Source organism: Candoia aspera, chromosome 2 (genome assembly GCF_035149785.1).
Source record: "Candoia aspera isolate rCanAsp1 chromosome 2, rCanAsp1.hap2, whole genome shotgun sequence".
NCBI lineage: Eukaryota > Metazoa > Chordata > Lepidosauria > Squamata > Boidae > Candoia > Candoia aspera.
The window spans coordinates 156,669,041-156,684,964 of NC_086154.1; the positions used below are offsets into that span (position 1 = coordinate 156,669,041).

The following is a 15,924-nucleotide window of genomic DNA, read 5'->3' on the forward strand; positions in this document are numbered from 1 at the left end:
AACGCTGTGGTTCCATTAGGTTAACCTGTGTGTTACAAATTAACGGATGGCTGGTTTTCCTCCATTTAAAGATTTTTGGAATTAATTGTGATCAAAACATTGGCGGGCAAGAAAGCACAGGGCAGTTTGTTCCATTGTCCACCGTCTGGCTCTGCTTCTGATTCAGTGTGCCTGAGAGCAGAGAAGAAAAGTGTAGCATAATAGGACTGGGCAGTGCTTCAGATCTGAAGCGGCTGTGTTTTTTCCCAGGATTGTGCAGCTGCCCTCCACAATACCAGCACAGTCCCAGAAAAACGTGTGCTTGGCTTAAGGAGTTGCAGACAAGTACTATGTGTGTGTACCGACAGACACCTTTTGGCCTTTGGCTGTGAAATGTTCACAACCCTGTAAAATAGTGCAGCTTTCTCCATTCTGGTGAGCTCCAGATGAGTTGGAAGAGGAATCAGCTGAAAGATTGATTTTTCCCAGACCTTTTCCAGCCCATACAGCAGTGTGTTGTCATCCTTCCTTTTAATTGGGAGCCAAGGTTTAACCAGAATTTTTCATTGATTTGTTGCTTGTTCCTAGGATACCTTTGATATTAGGATTCTAATGGCCAAATCTGTTAAATACACCGTGAACTTCTTAGATGCCAAAGAAGCAGATTTGCACAGGTAATTTTTTTCTTCAAAAAAATCAAGACTCTGATCCCACTGTGATTTGATGTATAAGTGGGAGAACTTATATTTTGTTTAGAAAAGTTATGTTCCTTTACAATAGTAAGAGTCGTGTTTGTAACTGGATGCCAAAGTATCAACCATCATAATTATTGTCAATGTTCTGTGGCACATTGGCAATCTTTTGCTAATATCCTTTGGTCCCACTCAGTGGTATAATCCTCCCCACTCCAAGTCTATACAGGTGAGCCAGAATGGGCTTAGGGTTTGGGAAACATCTTTGGGGGATGTTCATCCATTACTTTGGAGTTGGTAGAACTTTTCCCAGAAAGTTTTTCAGTGGGGACCCAGAACCAACCCAGGATAGGCCTTGCTTCTGGTTAGCCTCTTTGCTCACTTACACTGGGGGTGGATCTTGCACTGGTGAAGGAGCAAAGCTCTCGTAGTGTCTATATCAAGCATACTTTGCTTGTGGGAAGCCAAGACTCAGTTGCTCAGTATCTTGGGGAAATAAGTTTTGAGTACTGAAAAAGTCATCTTGCCTGATTGTCTGAAGAGCTGCTTTGGATCAGGTGATGGTGGGGTCACTTTTCAATGCTTGCCTGCTGATTTTTGTCAGTTCCTAGAAAGTCTAAAAAAAAAAAAGCCCATCCCCAAAGAAGACCCATATCATTTAGCTAATTCCTGCCCACGTTCCAGGTAGGTTTCTTTCTGGAACAAAGTTGGAGCTTTCTTTGGCTTGTTAAAACTGAAACCCAGCTGATACTTCTGAACTATCAGTATGTGTAAACATTTAATCTAGAATTATTGCATATAATATTTGTTTCAAGATCTTTTTATCTTGAAATGTGAATGTGCAAATTTAAATTGAAATAGGAATTTGGAATCAGTCTTTTAAAAAAGAAAGCCTATCATTTCTTTGACCAAATGACTTTTCAGAGAAAATTGTCACCCTCTTCTTCAAAATGTCAGTACTTAAGCCATTCTGAGTCTCTGAAATGTACAGTGAGGATCCTTTAGTGTTGAAAAAGGTCTGAATACAATTCTCAGCATTGCTCCAGATGGTAATGTTTGACTTGAGTTATTGTGTCTTATATAAAGGGGTTATTTTATCTTCCCAGCTATATAATGTGCACTGTATGCTGTCTGTCTATATAGAGCATTGTGACCACCAGGAGAAATTAGCTTTCTATGGCTGACTGCGACTTTTATTTTCCAGGATAGAAATTCCATTCAAATTCCACATGCTACATTCAGGACTAGTCCATGGGTTGGCTTTCTGGTTTGATGTAGCCTTCATTGGTTCCGTGTAAGTGATGACAAAAATGTCCTTTCCTCCCATCAGGTCTTAGATCTTGTACAACATTGATTTGAACATGCCAGATTACAGTAGCAACTATAAATGGCAATTATCTTTTGATTTGTGTCTTGTGGCTGAATATGTGAAAAGTAATTCTGAAAGGAAATATCCTTCTGCATTAATTTTCTTCCTTAAACAAAAATTGTTCTTAACTGGAAATGAAGTTTGCCCAATCTAACATTATTTATTTCTAGACCCGTTGAAGAGAATAGTTGATTCTAAAGTCTGTGTTATTTGACCCTGAATCTGTGCATCTAATAAGCTACATATGAACATTTAATGTATGCTGTATTGGCTTGTACAAACCAACTGTGCAATTGAATCTTTTTTTTAACTATATCTTTCAAGGGTAGACTATGCATTCATGAAGTTTCTACCCCTGGCTCTTCTGCCTCTTTCCTTCTATTAGGATGACTGTTTGGCTGTCGACTGCTCCCACTGAGCCTCTTACCCACTGGTACCAGGTTCGGTGCCTCTTTCAGTCTCCGCTTTTTGCTAAGGCTGGTGACACCCTCTCAGGGACATGCCTCCTCATTGCCAACAAAAGGTAGGATGGGAGGAATCATCTGGAGTAGATGGGGAACTGTTGTCAAAGCAGCTTAGCAAAGTTTGCTGTGAATGGGGGTCTGATGGATTCACTACTGAACTTGAGTCTGGCAAAAATCATTTGAAACATCGTTTGTGAGTTGATTGTTACTTCACAGTTCCAGAATCAGTTCCAGAGTACCGTTTGATAGAACCTGGAGTCTGACTAATAAATTTTCAAAACTATTTTTTTCAAGTAAACATTTTGCAATTAGTATTTTATTGTTAACTTGTCTTTATTATCTCTGTTACTGATTTTTTTCAATATGGTACATTCGGAGAACAGTTCTTGAAAAACAGCAAGCTATACTTTTGCATTCATGAAATAAACGAAATAAGTTAGGCCTCCATAAGATTAGCTATTTATTTATTACATTTATTGCCCTTTTCTGGATTAAATAGCATAGCAGAAGGGGGAACTGGCTGTTGTCCTTTGGCCTTTTTGGTAATACTTTAGAAGAGAAGCGGCTGAAATTGGTTCTGGTGCCTCTTATATTTCCATTTTAAATCAAGTTCACAGTTGCTTTCTCTTACCTTCCAATTCAGTTGGGGGCTCCATGAGCTTGAACTGGTCTTGCCTAATTGGATAGATAGATGTCTATTCACCAATACCTCTTACTCTTCTTTTTCAGACAGAGTTATGACATAAGTATTGTTGCTCAAGTGGATCAAACAGGCTCTAAATCCAGCAACCTCCTTGACCTGAAAAACCCCTTTTTCAGGTATCTCAGTGTGAATTCTTATATGTAGCTCTGCCTCTCTCTCTCTCTATGCGTTTGTGTGTGTGTGTGTGTGTATGTGTGAGAGTGTAGATCTGTAATCTGAGAATGCTGTGTCTGAAAGGAGAGACTAATACATTATCAAGCAGAAAGAACCAAAGTACAAATTTAGCTATATATCTAACAAGCATATTTACAGGCAGTAATTAAAAAAAACACTTTCATACTATACTTGATCTTAGCCAAACGGCCAAGAAGCAATTAAACCGTTTGGTTTTAGGTGAGAATATTAATATCATTCCAATTTTTACTAATGCTTCAAAACCCAGGAAACTGAACTCTAATATTAGAGTCTGACTCTGTTCAGTTTTATATGCTGTGAGGGATTAGTAAGCCACAGTTTACATTAGTCTTCAGGTCCACTGTGGGCCAGAGAGGGTCAAGTCCAGGCAGACACTGAAGAGATGAAGCTTTTCCAGTCTGATCAGAAAAAGATCCAGTCAGATAAAGATGCAATTGGATGGATTAGCTCAAACCTCTTTCCAATTGCACAGGATTCAAAGGTCTTGAAATGCTTAAACTGATGCTGGCAAGAACATGTAACAGAGACAAAGGGGAAATGGGAAAGTTGTGATTAGAGTTGTGGGCTGCTTTTTAATGTCAGGGCTATGGTGCCTTTAGCAAATATATGAAAAGCAAAAGGATATTGAATTGGGATTCAAAGGCACTCCCTTGTCTCTCATATTGTGTGAATACACCCACCAGTTATGTTTTGTTAACCCAGTTATTTTGTGTGTTGTGTGAACCCAGCCATAGTGTTTTGAATGTTAGTCTGGATCCCTGAGAAGCTTGAAAGGCTAAGTGAGGGGCCAGAAGATGCAACAGCAGGCGGCCAGGGGTGAAGGGGCAGTTTTGTTTTGTTTTGTTCTGCTGCTGTGAAAGGAGGACCAGATCAGGCAGTGGCTAGAATTTAGGCTGGAGTCCTCTTGCTTCAAAGAGGGAAAAACATCAAAAACACCTTTTTTTAAAGAAAAAATTAAAGGAAAATGATATCCCTCCACTGATACTGATCAGCAATGGGGAAGGAGGACCACCTAGTGGTAGCTGATTTGCATTGGGGTGATTGGCATCTTCAGTGGAAAATGAGAGGGGTAAGAAGGGTGAAGGAATCTCTATGCACCTTCTGCTGCCACTCTCTGGAGTGAAGAGAAGCAGGTCTCTCACTAGGCAGATTGCAGAGGGAGGCAGGGTTTGAGGAAACGGGATCAGGAAGGCTTGTGCAGGTAGGCTCCCTTCTCTCTTCCCTCCTCCCTCCAGCTGGGCTTGTTCTGGGAAAGGACTGTGAGCATAGAATTATGTTTCTGGCAAAGGGGGTGAAACGGAGAGCTGTGCAGAAGCTGGAATGGTCAGGTTGGCTGGCTGGCTGGCTGGTTGGTTGGTTATGAGTGAGTGAGAGAATGAATGAATGAATGAATGAATGAATGAATGAATGAATGAATGAATGAATGAATGAATGAATGAATGAATGGAATATAAGGAAAAGTTGTGAGCAGAAAAATACATTTTCTTCACCAGATGAGTTCCTTGAAGTGAAACCTTCTAAAAGTATTAAGGAATGAATTCATAAGCCACCTGGCACAAAAACATAGCCTCTTTGAGAAAATAAGGTCTCTTCTGGATAAAGTCACTTAATCCAGTCTCTTGCTTCCCACACCAGACAACTGGAATTCTGGATCATTTACTGTTGTTCACAAACATGGCCATTCCCCTCTTGAACTTTTATTTCATTACAGTATCACGTTACAAAAAAAAAAATCAACAGAACAATTTTAAATGCTTACAAAATGTTGATTGCAATTATCAGCTATCAATGACTAGTGAGTTTATATTATGATCTCTAAGTATGTACATGAAGAGCCAGTTTGGTGTAGTGGTTAAGGCTCCAGGCTAGAAACCAGGAGACAGAGAGTTCTAGTCCTGTCATAGGCACGAAGCCAGCCAGGCTACCTTAGGCCAGTCACTCTCTCTGAGCCCTAGGAGGTAGGCAATGGCAAACCACTTCTGAAAAATGTTGCCAAGAAAATGGCAGGGGGCAGTCAAAAATAACTTGAAAGAACAACTTTCTAGTTTCTGTATTTTGATTAAGAAATATGTAAACATTTTAACCTGTCACTATTACATGCATTTGCAATTTAGTAATATACTCTATTTTGGTGCACAAATTTTTACTTGGGAACAGCTACACAAAATGATTTCAGAAATTAGAGGGAACGCTGGTGTGGATTTTTACCAGGGCCTTGCCATCTGTAGAATCTGAACTAGAATATGCATCGCAGGTTCAGTTTCTACCTGCCGCTGCGCTACTGTGGAATAGTAATATTAGAATCCACTATATTTTTCCTTATTGCAAATTCCTTCATCAGTCACTCCCACATAACATTGTTTTTGGTCAAACAGTAGTAGGAGACAGCGTATTTGTTCTTAGTGATTTGTTCAGGAGCTCACAGCAAAGAATGCCTGTATAAATTCTTCAAACTAAAAAATGTAAACAGTAAAATAATAGTAAAAAAGTCAGCTGTTGCCAGCAATGGCTTACCACAAGTTATGTGCTAAGGTCTACCTGACAAGGGATATAAATGCCATATTTCAGAAAAGCTCAGTGGCACTCTGTATATTGATAGATATATTGAGATAGAAAGTTTTCCCAGTTGGTTTGTCTGCCCACAACATACTTTTAGTTTGTAGAATCTACCTTTTATTCTGAGCAACTAGATCCTGGTACAGAGGACATAAAGAGAGAGAATAAGAATTTAGACTTTAGAAATTTATTTTGAAAAGCAGAAATGAGAGAATCTTTAGTCTCTCCACACAAAAAACAACATTCCTCTCATTTTGTTGTTGCTGTTAAATAGCTATTTCAGAAACCCTTTCTAGTTTACTATAATTTTTGTAATAAATAATATAACTATTTTTGTTAATTTGGGGGTTGGCTCATTTGCTTGAGTGATCTGCACAATGCATTTTCCAGATTTCTGCCTCTTGCAGTCTTTTGTTTCCCACATTAGAAACCTCTGTCTCAACTTCAGTCTCCAGAGATTGGAGTTGGAGCTAATGCTGGCTAGAACATTGAAACTGAAGCTAAAAATGAGAAAAAGGATGGAAATAATAAAATGGCCTCTCTTACAAGGTTAACACATAACTAAGACAATAGGGCGGTATAAATCATCTTTAAAAAACTTTCAGTTTAAGAGGGGGTGGAGTTTGCATGAATGAATTGTAAGCAAGCATATGTGAGACAGAGTAATATGCTTACTTAGTTGCATGCAACATTTAGATACCCTGATCAAATGGTACATTTCATTGAATCTCTGAGTGGATGGAAGGCAGCACAGCCTCTGCATGGTAAACCTGATGTCTTTCCGCGAAGGAGTCTTTAAGGCTCTCGTACTAGATCTTTCACGTTAGAAAGGCTAATGGGCACTTTATCCAAGTCGTGGCTTAGTGCGGGAGAGGAGGTTGTACTGAATTTGTTGCTGGTGGTTGAGTGAATATGTCTGTGTCTGCCTTCCAGGTACACAGGTACAACTCCTTCACCACCACCAGGTTCACACTATACATCTCCTTCAGAGAACATGTGGAACACGGGTGGTGCCTACAACATGAACACAGGGATGGCCGTTGCTGGTACTGTATTTCTTGTTTGTCACTTCTGGGCTAAGATCCTGTTTTACATCCCATCTCCTGGTTGTTTTGGGGCTTGGACGTGAGCAGTCAGGACATCAGCTAGGATCCTGAAAGCCACAAGACCTCAACTTTGGAGGGTTTGTCTGTGCAGCATTCCACTGAAGTGAAAGGATGGCCCTAAAGAGCTCAGTTCTTCTGAAAGGATAGGCTCGGCGTTTTAGGGTTCCTTTTTTAAAAATTCTCCTTTATTATTATTATTAATTGTTCAAGATATAATTAAGACACATAATGCATAATATAACACTGACAGAATACACGTCTAAAAAAGAAACACAAAAGGCTAAAACGGTGCAGGAATAAGCAAAAAGCGTATCAGACCAGTGGCTTCTGACCTTTTCCACACAGGTATAAAGTATTTAAGAGTTAATCTCTTACTATTAATTAAACATTTAGTAACATTGTATCTCTAAAATCAAACCATTCGATCATCAAAACCTAAAATCAAGACTTCTTTCTTTTGTGTTACAAGCAAATAGTCCAAGAGTGGCTTCCAGATGGAAACGAATCTAGTTACAGGGGTTTCTCTTATCAGTGCTGTCAGTTTAGCCATTTGCTCCAATTCCATCAACTTAATCATCCAGTCCTCCATGGAGGGGATTTGTGCATCCTTCCATCTTTGAGCATAAAAGAGTCTTGCTGTTGTTATCATGTATAAGAACAGAGTTCCATGTTGCTTCTCAAACTGTTGGTCCATCAGACCCAAGAGCAACAGCTCCGGTTTCAGCTGTAAGTCCACCTTAAGCATCTTTTGAATAGTACTTCATATTTGGTTCCAGAATTTCTGAGTTTTCCCACAAGTCCACCATAAATGATAGAAAGTTCCTTCCCCCTGTGAGCATTTCCAACAGACATTTGATATCCCATTATACATTTTAGACAGGTTATCAGGAGTTAAATACCACTGGTACAGCATTTTATAAAAATTCTCTTTCAGATTATAGTTCAAAGTGAATTTCAGACCTTTGTTCCATATATTTTCCCACTGTTCTATCGTAATATTGTACCCAAAATTCTTAGCCCATTTAATCATACACTCTTTAACATATTCATCCTCTTTGCCCCTATTAAGCCTTAAAAAAAATCAAACCAACTTTGAATCATTATGGAAAAATAGATTCATACAGCCTTGAAATCAGTCCACATACTTATTCTTAATTTCTTATCCCACCTCATAATAAACCGAAACATTTATTTGTCTCCATATTATACACAGGACATTTTTTATAAATGAATCAAGGAGCCGGAGTGCCCCCCTTAGAAAGTCCGCAAAAGACTTCCCACATAACAGAGCTATCTCATTCTCGAAACAAACCCTGAGACAAACAGACCAGTCGTTATCTTGCAAGTCGTTATCTTGCAGCTCCTTCATGAGCAGCACATATTCATCAGCTAGCATTTCTTCACATTCTGGATTCTCACAATCGGGAAAAATGCCTCCTTCTTGATAAATCTCTTCCTCTCCAGAAGGTCCTCAGCCAATTGATACATTTTAAAAATAATATCCCTAACATCTTGCAAAATAGCTTGAGTAGTTTCATGGAGCATTTGCTTGAAATCCCCACGCAGCTTGGCACAAAGTCCTGAAACGGTCCACTTAAGGTCTTCCATACTCCAATAAGTAAAATCTAGCTCCCTATGAAAGACTTCCAGAAGCTATTGAATGATGTTGACAAAACAAAAAGTATGCAAACCGGCAGATACAGCGTCCAAGGAAAGTGAGCAGAAAGCTGAAAACTCAAAACATCAAATTAAATGTGTAGGAAAAAGTTACATCCTTCAAGTCAGATACAAAAATAGTAGCGGAGAGGTGCTTATTTTTCCCTCAGTCCACCTTAAATTTTACATGGGAAGTAAGCCAGGAGTTAAAGGAAGATTTTAAGAGTAATCCAGCAACATCAGCATTTAACAGCAAGAGCTTTGTTTCTTCTTGCTGTGGAGAGTTTCTCTTGAGGTACAAACCTTAAAAATATATAAATTGGGTGGTGTAGGAATGAGAAAGGTTCGACCTAGTGTCCCAAAGGGGCTGCAGCATGGTCTGGAAAATGGTGGTATCCCCCGTCTCCCCTTACTGGATTAGCGCCAACGCTGTTGACAATCCTCAGGCTACGAGGTGACGTTCCGAAGTACAAGTGGGGTGATTCTGAGTGTCTTCTATCCATGAAAGCACTCTAGGGCAACAGGAAAAGCCTGCCTGCGCCCCCCAAAAGAGTCGCTCACTGCCAGGTCTGCCGGCTGAGCTTGTGGGCAGTCTGTTCAGTCGGCCGCCTTGGGTTATCGCAGCGTTTTAGGGTTCCTTTGCAGGAAGAGCAATGGTGCTTGGGATTCGGCAGCCGCTTTTCCCTCTGGGTGGGCAGGTGCAAGCTTGACACAAGTATGTTCCATTGGCATCATCGCCGTTCCTGGAAGAGCCTTGCAGTGTTAATCTATTATATTACGGTAGTGGTTACGTAGTACATCACATTTGGATCCTCCATTGAGGATAATGCCCAGAGCAGGTGAAAAACTGGTTGCTCTTACCAAACGTACATGTGAAGTTGCTTTTCCTCATGGGATCGGCATCGCCTTTCCTCCTCCGGTTTCCAATTAACATTGGCTGCTACTCCTGTTCTCCTGACTGGGAACTTGAGTCTAAAGAGTCCTTGTCCACTAATGCTGTCAGCCATGTTTTCTGTTATCTGTGTTTGTGTTACCGTTTGCCTGTCATGCTTCTCCATACTGGAATCTGATTCAGCGTAGTCACTTCTTTTATTGGAACTGCCCTTTCTAGAATACCACTAAGGTGGTTCCCATGCCTTCCCCACCCAGCAGAAATTCTTGAGTACACTGCAGCTATTTGTGGCTTGAGCAAACCAAACTGTAGTATGAAGTGTTTCCAAAGCAAGCTCCACATTTTCCACCATTCTGGTAGATGTCACAAGAGAAACTGGTTAGAGTTATAGGTCTGCCAACTGCTTAGATGCCCCTTCCCTGCTTTCCAGGTGTGTTGGATTTCAGCTTCCAGAATTCTCTAAGCATGTATGTGTAACTGTAACACCAGTGGCTAGGAAGCAGGGAGTTGAAGTCCAGTGCATCTGGAAGTTGCTAGACTGGGGAAGGCTAGTTTAACTTCCCTGGGACTTCAGTCTGTCATGAACTTTTAAAAAGCAATTTGCTTTTTTAAAAGGCAGGAAGGCACTAAGTCTTTCATTGACCCTGACAGTGCAGCAGGGTGGTGCAACCTGGATATCAGACACTCTGTGATCTATCTAATTAGATACCTTGCCAAGTCCTGGTTAAGGACATGTCCTCCTGTTATGCTTGTTCAGCTTTAATTAGAGAACATTAATATTTCCTTCCCTGCTGGGGGGAGCAGAAAAGAGAGTACTTGATAGCAGACATAAATACTCACATTTTCTTTATCTTAGAGACACCTGCATCTATATACTTAAATGGATAGGAAAACTTCCAGATGGGGCAGGAACAGATACCCCATCTGGGTGTGGCTTGTCGAGAGAGGGTAGGCCCTATGTCTATAGTGCCTTTTAAGTATCCAAGTGTTCTTTCCTACCCTAAAAGGCTGGGCAGGGTCCTTGAAGGTCTGTATCTTGGATGGCACCTTCCTTACCCCTGACTCTCTTCCATTCTACTCTGTGCTGCAGGAATGCCGACAGCTTATGACCTCAGCAGTGTGATTGCCGGTGGCACTAATGTTGGCCATAACAACCTTATTCCTCTCGGTGAGTCTGTTTGCATTGTGCAGTAGATTCTGGCTTAAAGGGAGAGTCCTAGGAAGCAGTCTCAGTGGCAGAACTGAAGGCCCCAGATCATCATCGCCACCTCAGTATTGAGCCTTCGGGGCCATACAGCTGGCTCAGCACTTGGGTAAGCCCTTTGGAAGGCTAGCATATCCTGCTTCATCTAAGTACTGTCTTCTGAATGCCCGGTAGAGTATGTTGGCCCTTGGCCACAGAGTTATCTTTCCATTTTTTGACCCTGTGTTATACCTCTGTTATATCCTCTTGTGAGAAAGACGTACTCTACTGGCTTAGACCTCAAAATGGGTTTAGTTCCAGAGTGCTGTTATTTTATAATTTTGTGCTTCAGAAAATAAGTTGTAAAATGGTTTAGTTTTAAGTAATTTGTTTCCTTATGGTGTAAACAAAAGTAACTGCAATGTATTTAATTTGCATTAGTATCACAACCCTGAGAACCTGTAGCACAATTGACAGTTTATGTAATAGATAGATAAAATTATGATGGCCAGAAGCCTGCAAATGTAATAGAGTTAATCTCATTACCCGTTTTTTAGCCCTTGTGGTCTGTGTGTGTGAATACCTGGGTATCTAGCAAGCTGACTTCCCTGAATAGAAGAATAGAATTTTTATTACAGTCACAGACCAGAATTACAGATAGAAGCACATTAAAAAATAAAAATAAATAAAAACAAAACAGGATAAAAAAACAATACAATTGGCGGTGGGTTCGTCACTGGGCAATCAACGTCTGCCTAATTTTACAAGCAGTATAAGCTGACTTCCCTGATGGGTGACGATGCCCTCTTGAAAACAGGATCTGCGGAACAAACCTGTCACACCTGGGCGCTACATGTTTAAATACTTAAAGGGATTATGTTTTCACATAAATGAACGGTGCAGACTACGCAACATCACTGTGGAGCTCAGTGGCTTAAGACAAAGTAGAAGAACTATCAGTTCCTCTAGTGGAGTGGCCTTTGTTGGAACAGACTGTTCACCTACTGGATATCAGAGGAGAATAGCCTATGGATACAAATCTAATAATACATAAATAAAAATTGTAGCCCCTGAAGGGATGAAAAGTAGTGACCCAGGACTGTTTCCTAGCAGAAAGGAAATCTCAGAACTTTCCAGGCACCCGGTGCACTCATGCTTTGCTCACATTAATCTCGAGAAGTGAAACTCCAGCACAACCTTGAGAAAAAAGGGGTTATGTAAGGGATAGGTGGACATTACACAGCCTGAATTTGTGTAGTGGAGTTGTAGTAAGAACTTCCCCTGTCTGAGTGTTAGAAGGTTTTGTTAATGAACCTTGTCAGCAAAGTGGGTTTGAATCACTTTCTTCCATTTGTATCTGTTCTGGAGATCCTTTAATAGAAATGAGAATCAGAGTCACGGCATCTGGCAGAGCGAGTGAATCAAGTGTGCTTCTTCTCTTGGTGTTTGCGATAAACTGCTTCCAACAGTGCTAGTCATTTGGTTTGTCAGATACAGCTGTGGTGGTCAGCTCCCAAGTCATCAGAGCATTAAAGATGTGCTGCCTAAGTTTGCCGTGGGCATGTAGAAAAGAACTGTAAGAAACAATGTACTGTATGGGGGACTATGCCCTTGCAAACCTGAAAGATTAGTTTCCTGCGTGAAAATACGTTTGCTCATAGGGAGGAGACTCATTCAGCAACAGCCAAGAGAGAGCTGAATTTCAAGCCATTCCTTGCAGCATGGGTAGTTAGATCAAATATTAATGCTGCGAGGAGGAGGTAAGCACCAGTTTTAGAACCCACATGAGTCAACGCATCAAGAGAACAAAAGAAATCTGCTGCTTCTCTGTTTTCAAAGCTGATGAGAAAGAGTGCGTAACTACTCCCACAAGTCCTTTTGCACATACCTCAGTTTGAAGAGGGCTGAATCTCTTCATCTGCTTGCCCATTTATGGAAAATTTGGGAAAGTGCTCCCAAATATCTCCTGGACACATTCAGGGCCGAGGTATCTTGGATGAGAAAGGCTTAGGGTTGCTGGTCACAGGGTGGAAACATGAGAAGATTTGCATGTGACTCAAAGAAACTTACTGGCACTAGGTTTGTACAAGGTAACATGAAATGGTTCTTTAAAAAAGAAAAGGAAACTTTATATATGAGCTAATTTCCCATGAGATACCGATTGTTGATCCTTACAGCCATCTTACTCATAGAGTTCCACTTATGTACTTTCTCAGGAACAAATTGTAACTCTTACTTTTAGAGTCAAAACAAGTAAAGTGCTATATTCTGGAACACCTTGGGACAGGACACTTCTGCTCCCCCCATCCCCCGAAATCAAATCTGCTTCCTCCTGCATAGCTCTATCAAGACTGTTTCCTTTGTCACGCTAAAACTTCAGTAGGTTGTAACAGTGCAAGTATGTCTAAGCAGTAGCTTCTTATGCCAAGCTGGAAGACTACTGCATCCAGGGAGGCTAGGAACAGATGAGTGTCAGTCACATTCAGCCCAACTTTAGATTTCTAAAATTTTGAATTCCAGTTGCCCCCTCCCCTTTATCCTCTGAGAAATGGCTTGTGCTTGGCCCTCAGGTAAATGCAGGAGACAGAACTACCAATCCCCAAATGCCATTCCCCTGTTTATGATGACTCTCTGAGTTGTTAATCAGATGCAGAGTAAGAGAGTAGACCTTTTGCACGTGGCCTGCTTTTGGGCTAGAGATGGGTGAGGCATCTGTAATGTGTTCTTGCAGATGGTAGAGAGATGTTAACGGTGAAGTAGCCCAGTGCAGAGATTAGGCCTGTCTGAGTATTTTTCTTTTTTCCCAAGCAGCCAACACTGGGATTGTCAATCACACCCATTCCCGGATGGGATCCATCATGAGCACAGGGATTGTCCAAGGTAAACCTGCCCTTGGGCTTTTTTGGAACTGAGGGGAAAGCGGGCCTGTGGGCTCTCTTCTCCTCCGTAGGAATTTGAACACTTCGGCTGAGAAAAGTAGCAGGCAGCATGTTGGGTTTGAGAAGGGGCAAATACTTCTACAGTACATTTTGAACCTGACATTATCCCTGAAATTGAAATTAAGCTAGATAAAATTCCATGGAGTAAATGCCAATAGCTCATTTTGGTATCAGACCAGTTTGCATCAAGGCAGGTTTGGGGACACTGTGGTTATTGACTGGTTTATTCTGGCTTGAGTTTTTAGGGCAAGAGCCTGCTGTCTTTGGTGCATAACATGGGCCAGAACTGAGCAGTCAAGCCCGTCTGCATTTTTTCAGCCCTCTTCATGCATCAAAGGCAGCAAGCTCTTCCTTACAGACTGGCCTCTGAGACGCCACAGGACTGTCTCCCCGTTTCTATTTCTCACCCCCACCCCCATGGCATTAAAACTACATCTTGCCAATTATACTACAAAATGTGAGGTTTTGATTTTAAATTGAAACTTGCCAGTTCAGAAATGGACCTGGATCAACTTTTTAGAAAATAGGTGCTAGTTGTGCTTAGACTTTTTTTTTTTTTTTTGCTGAGAACGAGAATTCCTTCTGCTATATCGAGCTGAAGCTGCTTTTCTCTCCTGCTACAGGCTCATCTAGCGGTCAGAGTGGAGGAACATCGACTGCTCATTACCCGGTCAACAGTCAATTCACTATGGGGGGGCCAGCCATTTCTATGGCGTCCCCCATGTCTATCACCACCAACACAATGCATTATGGGAGCTAAGAGACCCTCATCCCTGAACTGACAGCACCAGGAAACCAAATGAAGAAAAAGTTCCACCTCCCTGCCCACCTGCCCACTGTACCTCAACAGCCGGCAGTCAATTCTCTGGATCTCTTCTACCCTCCAATAGATTCCCCAGAGATGCTCTAATCCTTGTACAATAGAAGACAACCCCATTGGCTCTTTGATAGCGGACTTGCATACTTTTTTTATGAAATGTTGGAAACTTCAACTTGCTCAACCATGACTGAGTTCCTGTGCTTACTGTGTCTTACAACCAATCATGTCACTATTAGTAACGCTCTTCAGTCTGCCATGACTGATTGGCATTAGGCACAGGCTGTAGAGCAGAACTGCCACAGGGCTTCTAGCATGCTGTAGGCAGCCCACCAACAGCAGTAATGAGCATTTATCACTACTCCCAGTATTTTAAATGAAGGGGCTGCAGCTGGCTGTAGAACAGGTACAGGTAAGAATCCAGCAGCACATCCATGTTGATTTCTTAGGCATCCCAGTCTCTGGGCTAGTGTTTCTTGCATTATTAAGACTTAGGAGGAATGTCTCCTGCTGTGAGGGAAAGGCAAAGACCTGTCCCCCTCCTGGCTGTCAGAAAAGCTCCAGCATCTTACTGCTGTAAGTCTTGGGCCATGTGCAGAACATCTGAGGAGAGAAGACTGTTTTATGTGCCACAAGCATCTTATCAGCAGGTCTGATGATTGCCTGTTTCTTGGGAATTTTGATGTAGCATCAAAGGGTTAAAAAAAAAAAGTAAAACACGAATGTACCAAAAAAAAACCCACCACCCCACATTGCTGGCTGAAAATGGATGTTTGTGTATCAATTTCCTGTTGTTCATCTTAACCTTAATCCCAGTGTGGCAGCTGCTGACTAGCCCCTCCCCTCCCCTGGGCAGAAGTGGGTGCCAAGTGGTTTAGTATGTAGACTTGTCTGCTTCCTGAGGTAGCCACCAGGGGCTCTAGAATAGATTGGCATCTGTTATGGGGTCCCTTTGTAGTACTTTTATGTGTAATTTGTAACCATTTCTTTTTTCCTTCTGAAGAGCCTCAAGCCGGCATTACTGAAAGGACTTGACAAGGAACTATTTTATGAAGGAGAGAAGTGGTTTACTTAAGGCAATGTCCTTTGGCTCCCAATACTGGCTGAACTGGGGCGGGGGGGACCTTTCTGGAGAACCTTCATAGTGGCTGGATTGTGGGTCTATACAGCCAATTGTTGGGTCTGGCTGATCAATAATTTTGTGACTATCGAATAAAACTGGGAGGGTTTTGAAGATCTGTTTGTAAGTGGCTGGTTTCCCAATCCCAGGTTTAGATGGAACAGCTTAAAAATTTATTTGCATTTACATGCACACTGGACAATCTGGTTTGGAAGTGCAGTTGAGAGAGCTGAATTCCTGGCAAAAGTGTCCT

At 41.5% G+C, this 15,924-nt stretch overlaps 1 protein-coding gene across 3 annotated transcripts in view; it reads left to right on the top strand.

Moving 5' to 3' along the window:
* CARM1 (coactivator associated arginine methyltransferase 1) overlaps positions 1-15,785 on the top strand; it is a 39,400-nt gene extending 23,615 nt beyond the window's left edge. Inside the window, exons 9-16 of one of the 3 annotated variants that reach the window (XM_063294518.1) lie at positions 568-653; positions 1,876-1,965; positions 2,426-2,563; positions 3,234-3,323; positions 6,892-7,004; positions 10,703-10,780; positions 13,604-13,675; positions 14,358-15,785. In XM_063294518.1, coding sequence (XP_063150588.1) covers positions 568-653; positions 1,876-1,965; positions 2,426-2,563; positions 3,234-3,323; positions 6,892-7,004; positions 10,703-10,780; positions 13,604-13,675; positions 14,358-14,494 — 804 coding nt within the window. In that variant the 3' untranslated portion in view covers positions 14,495-15,785. The remainder of the gene's footprint in view (positions 1-567; positions 654-1,875; positions 1,966-2,425; positions 2,564-3,233; positions 3,324-6,891; positions 7,005-10,702; positions 10,781-13,603; positions 13,676-14,357) is intronic. The other 2 variants (XM_063294519.1, XM_063294520.1) reach the window with 2 other exon arrangements.
* The last annotated feature ends 139 nt before the right edge of the window (positions 15,786-15,924 follow it).